Source organism: Anarrhichthys ocellatus, unplaced genomic scaffold (genome assembly GCF_004355925.1).
Source record: "Anarrhichthys ocellatus isolate YVR2014 unplaced genomic scaffold, GSC_Weel_1.0 scaffold16, whole genome shotgun sequence".
Lineage (NCBI taxonomy): Eukaryota > Metazoa > Chordata > Actinopteri > Perciformes > Anarhichadidae > Anarrhichthys > Anarrhichthys ocellatus.
In genome coordinates this window covers 7,999,549-8,006,649 of record NW_022280046.1, presented here as the reverse complement: position 1 = coordinate 8,006,649, position 7,101 = coordinate 7,999,549, and the positions used below count along the sequence as shown (strand labels likewise).

Here is a 7,101-nt window from a genome sequence, read left to right as displayed (position 1 = left end):
ATGAATTTTATTCAAAACAATTCCAAAACTGAATAAAAGTTATATTTAACCCCAAAAAACTTCTTCTTTACTTATTTTTAGTTTGAATACATTGTTGTATTTTTCAGAGTTCAAGACCAAAATTTGAACTTTCAGTTTCAAATAGTTTTTTTCTAATGATCAAAATGATCCATAAACAATCAGCAGTCAATGTCGTATTGTACTGGGAAAAAAACCAAACAGGTACAAACATTTAGAGATACTTCTCAAATACTTTATACAAAATTCATTTACGACAACGCTCAACATGGTGACGTCAACATTTACAAAGAAAACACCACACGGATGCAGTTACAATGACCGATATACTGTTCTTGTTAACTATTGCAGTGATTTAGTGGCAGTGCAAGGGTTAACAAATTTAGAAAATATAGAATTAAAGAACACAATAAAAAGTGAACATTTGTAGCTTGGCACAAGGAACGTGTTTATCAAAGAATGGCTATGAGACGTCGGTATTCACAATGGATCAGTTCCTGTAACAAAGAGGAGAGGTTCTACAGGCGGTTTAAAATGCACACACACACACACACACACACACGCACGCACTCATATTACCGCAATATCCATCCTTCATTAAAAGTAACACTTTAATATTTTTCCATCAGTTAGGAGCAACTTCACTGGCACACGTCTCACTGTATATCAGGACAGAGGGTTCACAGGAAGCGTTTACAATCAGACACTAAATAAACAACATGGCTGCAAAGAAACCCGCCTAGTAACAGTTACGACGCTTTTGCAATATTGTCAAAGATAAAAAGTAGAAAAAATGATAAGGAACATCACTTGGAAAACGTATTTGACATCATTATGGGCAAAAAAAACAAAAAAAACTGTCCTCATTGCAGAGATACAAGGAAATAAAAAAATGTAATTAAAAAAGAGAAACATTAGTTTTTCCCCCATAAGTAAGGCCACTCATAGACAGAGCAGTGATGTAAACCAGAAGTAAATCTACACTCAATGTTCAGATATCCTTTCTTTTTTGGAAGAAAACGTTGTTACCTGAAAGTTTAACATATATTTCTTCACTATAAATGAACTATTGTAAAATACAGCCATCGCTATCGTCGGTCAACGTCACGAGTCGCCGCCAACAGACGCTGACTGGACACTTTTTAATGTGCCTCTGACTGCAGTAACGGCAGCAGCTCGAGTCAGACTCACCGCCCGGCAGTAAACGACATTTTTGAACCGCCGTCTTCGAAAAAGCACAGACGAAAAATAAATACGTATAAAAATAAATAGATAAACCGGCCGCACGCCATCTTGGTCACACTGGAGCTGCTAACGGAGCTCATAGTTTGGACGAACATATGGCCGAAACAGGGTTCACCTCTCACATCATGGGTCAACACTGGGGGTGTCGTTTTCACGAGGTTTCGCATGAAATCATATCGTCATCGATATCGCTGCAGAATAGATTACATACTGATCATATCACTGTGGGAACATGACAAGGCACATATTTAACTGAATCATTTAAACTAAGGGGTTCGACTAAGGAGTTATAAGTTTAAGTACCTTCTCTTGAGACATGACTCGTGAAAACAGTACGACATTACATCAACTTCTATTCAATAATCGACAGACTGTCTCCTTTCCACCAGCCGCATTCATTCATCAACCTAAAGAACCCTTTCATGAGATCAAACCACACGGCGTCGCAGTGGAAATTACAGAACAGGGCGTTCACTTTTGTTTTTACTTCACACATTCACAGTTTGCAGAGTGTAAGGCATAAAAACCCACGGCCAGGGTTTGAGGGGGTTCAGGTAGGGGTTGGTTATTGCACAACAACACTTCAGAGGCGTGGGAACTTTGTTTGGCCTGTCGTCCTGCATTTACGGGCAGCTCGGGTGCTCGTGCTGCACCGCTCCAGCGGATGGGGGGTGGAGGGCCAAAGAGGTTAGAGAGTGAGACTTTAGAGGTTAGAGGTTGACAAGAGTAAGCGGTCACTGCCTGGTGAGTAGCTCGGTGAATAACGTGAGTGTTTTGAGGATCACGAGGAGTGAGAGTTTGTCCAAAAATACCCAGAGTGTGAAAGTGACAAGTGCGTCTGCGCCGCCAAAACAGTCAGCAGCAGACACACCAAAGGTGTAAGTGAAGAGTCGACGTGGCCAATCTACGCGACAAAAAAGGCCGTCGCATGAGGCCCTCCTCTCTTATCGTGAAACTAGGAGACCTCCCGTCCCTGTCTTTACCTCCCCCCCCACTTCCAGCTCCCCCTCATCTGCCCTCCTCGGCCGAGCGAGTCTCCGATTTCAGCCTCACGAACTCCTTGGCCACGTCGTCGTTGGAGCGCTGCGAGAGGATGCGCATGGCCGTGAGGCCCGTGTCGTCCATGTGGATGCGCTGCCCCAGCGGGCACCAGCACGCGCAGTTGCCCCTTCCCCCGATGTCCCTCAGCTGCACCACGGCCAAGCCGACCACTCGGTCCGCGCGGCCAAAGCAGTAGTCCTTGACGCAGACCTGCAGCTCGTAGCACTCGAAGCCGTCCTGGTTACCCAGGGCGCTGTGGGGGGGAGGGAGAGAGAGAGAGAGAGACAGTACGCAGAGGTGTGAGCAACGCTGTTGTTCAACACGGCAGCAGGTTGGTCAACTTGAAGACGCGCTACATGGACGCACCCCGAGCATGAGTAGATCTATCTACGGTGGCCCAAAGTGAATTTTTTTCAAATAAACTACAATACTGCACTAGATGTACGTTGCACATCCTGGTGTAAACACTAGATACATATTACATTTTGTGAAATGATCTCCGTCTTAACCTTCTGGCACAAAAAAAACAATATTTCTGCCTGTTCCTTTTGTTACATAATAATATTGGACTTTAGATTTACATTAGCGTCATAGTATATGAAGAGACGGCCCCTTATGCCTTGAAGGGAAACCAATATTTGGCCATTTCTGCCAGTTTTAAATTTACTTATTTACAAATTTACATCATAATATTTGAACTGCACTGCATTATAGATTCATTTTAATTATTTGATTTAGATTTAGAAGCGGCAGATACACTTTGTGCAAACACCAAAAAACAAATGTAATGTCAAACTGTTAATAACTGTTATTTTGATAAAAAAATATTTTTTTGATGGCACTTGGGCTTTTCTAGTGAAACAATAACATAGCTGCTGTTAGATAGCAACACTACAATGATGATGAAACAAAGAAATGAAAATGAAAGATTACTGTGTTCGTTCTTTTCCACATTCATGGACGAACAAAACCAAAGCACTTACAAGTGGAAGGTCTCGTTGTACTTGGGAGACCAGCTGTTGTTCTTGGACTTGGTCTGGAATTTGCGTTTCTTGTCGCTGAGGTGAGGCCCGATCATGGCGACCTCCGCGAAGGGCCGGAACATGCCGGACGTCTGCCACTTTAAATCGTTGGCTCCCATGACTAAATGTGAGCAAAAACGCGTTAGAACGCAATCAGAAAGCGGGTAAAATAAAGAGACACATATTTAGCATTAAGTTAAGAAAACTCAAACATACCTTTGACGCTCACTTTCCGCTCCCCGTTCCCAGGATGAGTGTGCAGCTCGATCTGGACGGACACCTCTCCTATCGGCTTGTCCACGCCTGAACCTGGTTCAAACGCACACCCACACACAATCAGTGAGCTTCCATTTGGCCCGCGGCAGGCAGCAAAATACACTTTGATTCATAATGCAAGTCAGGAGGAGGAGGGGGATGCAGGGGGAGGGGTTGGGTTCGGGATTGACCTCACCATCCTCGGCTGCAGAGAGGGACAAAACTGAAACTGTGCAAAGAGAGAAGGTGGGGTGGGGCGGGGGGGAGGAAGGGCTGGCGGATGATTCCAATTGAAAACCTACCCTTGCTGGGCTGTACTTTTTCACTGGGGGTTAACCTTATTCCCTTCCCGTTGTGCACTGGCACAGAGGCAGCACGGGAGATAAAGAAAAGACAGCAATGACATGTCAAAGAAATGTCCAGCGATCCAAACGCATGTGCAAACCCAAAAAAGAGGGACTATTCAGCCTTTGTTTATTATGCACACATACTGCCCTCTGCTGGTATACTGTGGGAAATGCACTCTTCCTCTACCCTTATAGATGGGCCATTAGGTAGCGGTCTGAACTACCTTGTGCATGCTGGGTGGTCACAAAGGTCTGGATGAGTGTGTCCGTGGTCTGGGTGTAGAGGGACAGGGCGTGGCGTAGCGAGGACAGCTCGGGGCTCTTCTCCAGGAATGCCTTCTTCAGCCCGCTGCCTCCTGCATGGAAGTATTGCTACGGAGGAAACAAGAGGGTGAGTCGGCCGTATAAACATCTGGAGGAACGACTGGAGGTTTGCTTTATGCGGGAACCTAGCTCCCACCCTCCGGTTCTCCCCCATGTAAACACTGTTGCCACTTTTTCCGTAGCTTGCACTGTGAGCACCGTTAGCTGCAAGCCTGCCGGCTCAGCCGCCGCCATGTTGAGAGCAGTTGAGAGGCTAAAGAAATGCTCGCAATCTTGGATTTAGCACAATTGAAAATCTAAACAAGTTCATTCAAGTAATTGAAGTGAGTTGGTTTTTTTGCTCCTGGCAAAAATTAATTTAATCACGGCAGCAGAAACTTTCAAAATAATGTAGAAATTGCAAAATGGCCAGAATTATCCTTTAGTTGTGCAAACAATCACTGTGTTTCCTGGTGATCCATTTGAAACTAAAGTAGCAAAAACAACACAATGATCTGGCTCTCTCCACCCCTCATTTCATCCACTTTAACCTCCACACACTTCCCTCCTTCCCGGCCTGTTAAATCAGACAACTTATGGTCACGAGCTGCCTGCATGACCGCTCAGGGTACCTGATTAATGGATGAATAGTTGATGAGGCTAATTTGACCCGTCTACCCGGCATCCTGATGAAACCAAAGCCGGCGGTATAAACTGACCTTGATGGTGTCCAGTGCCACGTCCATGACAGCACACTGCCTGGGAGACAGGCTTTTAGGCTCCCCTGCCATGTGATCCTGCACATCCGAATGATGAGCAAAGAGATGGCACAACCATAGATGAGTGATCTTTGTATAACACTGGGGGAATTTAACACGGTGTCAAGTGTACAAAGACATTGTGATACCTTGAGTTTGGAGAGCTGGCCCAGTTCTTTCGCAGCCGAGAGAATCTGTGCTCCCTGGGGGGGAAAAATAGAAAGGAAACTGAGTTGCTGCTCTTCATCCGTTTCTTTTTTTCTGCTCCTAAAAGCCAAATTAGTGTCAAACGTCGCTGAGCTTACAAAAGTATCGTTGCCCTGTGGCAGGACGATGGTCTTCTCCAGGCTGCTCATTACGATCCTCCACAGCTCCTTGAGCACACGCTTCAACACGGTCTTCTCGCACGCGGTGGCAAACAGTGTGAGCCTGCGGGGAACAAACACACACACAAGATGACGCAGAAAGGGCTGAGGTGTGTTAACCCTAACTGGTGCTAGTATTGTTGAAAGTTGTTAAAAACTTCTAATTTATGATTTTCACCGAATTGATTTGCGCAGGACACAGACTTTAGGACACAGAAGAAGAAAGAAGGACATGAATGAATAGAGAACATCATCGTCAAAAGAACACCAGTCGAAAATCTCGATCCACTCACTTTCCATCCAGGAAATCCATGAGGGGCCGCAGCATGTTGTCAGAGTCGGCATCCACCTGGTTCTTGTTGTTGGCGTTGAGCGGCCCTTTGATCTGGTAAAGCAGCGACGCCATCTGTCGCATGCAGTCGTTGATGCGGATCTGGAAACTACCAGAAAAGAAAGAAAACGATCAGTCCGAACCAGCGCGCGTGCGGTTACCGATTTGACCGAAAATGCGCGGTGGTCGGGATTAGGCTACCTGTTCCCGAACGTGCTGCTGAGCTCATCCAGCACATTGTTGAGCTTCACCTGCAGGTCGTTCAGTAAGTCACTGGCCTCGGGGTCCATCTGCAGACAGACAGGAAGACAGAATCCAAGCAGGTTATTTGTTAGAATTTGATTTAGCGCCATTTATTAAAGACAAAAAGTTAAAAATATGTCAATTGGAAACTCTTTAAAATGCAGGGAAAATAAGTATAATATCATATATATCATATTATATTCCAGCTCTATGAGGACATACAACTCGCCAACAGCAATCCACAAAAGGCTGTCATTTCATATTTGACCCCAAATTAACTGGAAAGCAGCACTTCAACGCAAAAGCTAGAGGCTACAAATGGCAGAGAGAATTCAAGGTTTATTAAAAAAAAACAACAACATTAACCATCAAACCAAGGGATACCAAAGGGATGAGAGAGGCAGGTTGTAGTGTAATCTCCTGTGGCAGAGACATGTCCATCACAAACTTTGTGATTGTATTTCTTAAAAATTAAAAATACAACACATACATCCCAGCAAACCCACCTTTTTACCAGCAGACTCCAACTTTTGCAGGGAGCACAACAAAAATCAAAAGAAGTTTAATACTGCGTATTACCAGTCTTACAAGCTCAGCCGTTACACCATGGTGAGAGGCAACAGAAACGCTCTGAATATTTCATTCATCACAAATCAAAACTAATTTATGCTCCTGGCAAAAATACATTTCATTGTGGTGAAAAAAAAAAAAAAAGGTCCAAATTGCAAAATGTAAAGAGTTATCCTTTAATAGTGAACATATGTTGTGTATTTCCTGGTGATCCATTTAAAACTACTGAGCAAAAACACCATGATTGTGGTTCATGAAGAGTAGAAGAAAGTGAATAAAGTTCAACACATACATCTGAGCAAACCCACCTTTATATCAAAAGTCTCCAACTTTTGAAGGGAGCAAAAAAATAAATAAATAAAAGTTTAATACCGTAGGAGACGTGCGTCTTACAAGTCTCACAAGCACAGGGCGAGGGGACAAGTGGGGAAAAGTGAACTACCTCCAAGAGGTATACTGGTGGCTTAATCTAAATAAGCACAGCCTGCAGGAGAGCTAAGCCGTACAGATGAAGCCATGCTGCGGCTCATTATGCGAAAGATCCAATGGCCATTTTGATTTATGGCCTGTCAGGATCGCCTGGGGGGGGGGGGGGGGGGGGGG

At 44.5% G+C, this 7,101-nt stretch overlaps 1 protein-coding gene across 8 annotated transcripts in view; it reads right to left on the bottom strand.

Moving 5' to 3' along the window:
- Positions 1-227: 227 nt before the first annotated feature.
- unc13bb (unc-13 homolog Bb (C. elegans)) overlaps positions 228-7,101 on the bottom strand; it is a 67,857-nt gene continuing 60,983 nt past the window's right edge. For 4 of the 8 annotated variants that reach the window (XM_031855486.1, XM_031855487.1, XM_031855489.1 and 1 more), the window contains 10 exons: positions 5,887-5,975; positions 5,648-5,794; positions 5,295-5,418; positions 5,139-5,192; positions 4,951-5,028; positions 4,153-4,300; positions 3,884-3,940; positions 3,543-3,635; positions 3,288-3,447; positions 228-2,557 (listed from right to left, as the gene is read on the bottom strand). In XM_031855486.1, the coding sequence (XP_031711346.1) occupies positions 2,272-2,557; positions 3,288-3,447; positions 3,543-3,635; positions 3,884-3,940; positions 4,153-4,300; positions 4,951-5,028; positions 5,139-5,192; positions 5,295-5,418; positions 5,648-5,794; positions 5,887-5,975 (1,236 nt within the window). In that variant the 3' untranslated portion in view covers positions 228-2,271. The remainder of the gene's footprint in view (positions 2,558-3,287; positions 3,448-3,542; positions 3,636-3,883; positions 3,941-4,152; positions 4,301-4,950; positions 5,029-5,138; positions 5,193-5,294; positions 5,419-5,647; positions 5,795-5,886; positions 5,976-7,101) is intronic. The other 4 variants (XM_031855490.1, XM_031855492.1, XM_031855494.1 and 1 more) reach the window with 2 other exon arrangements.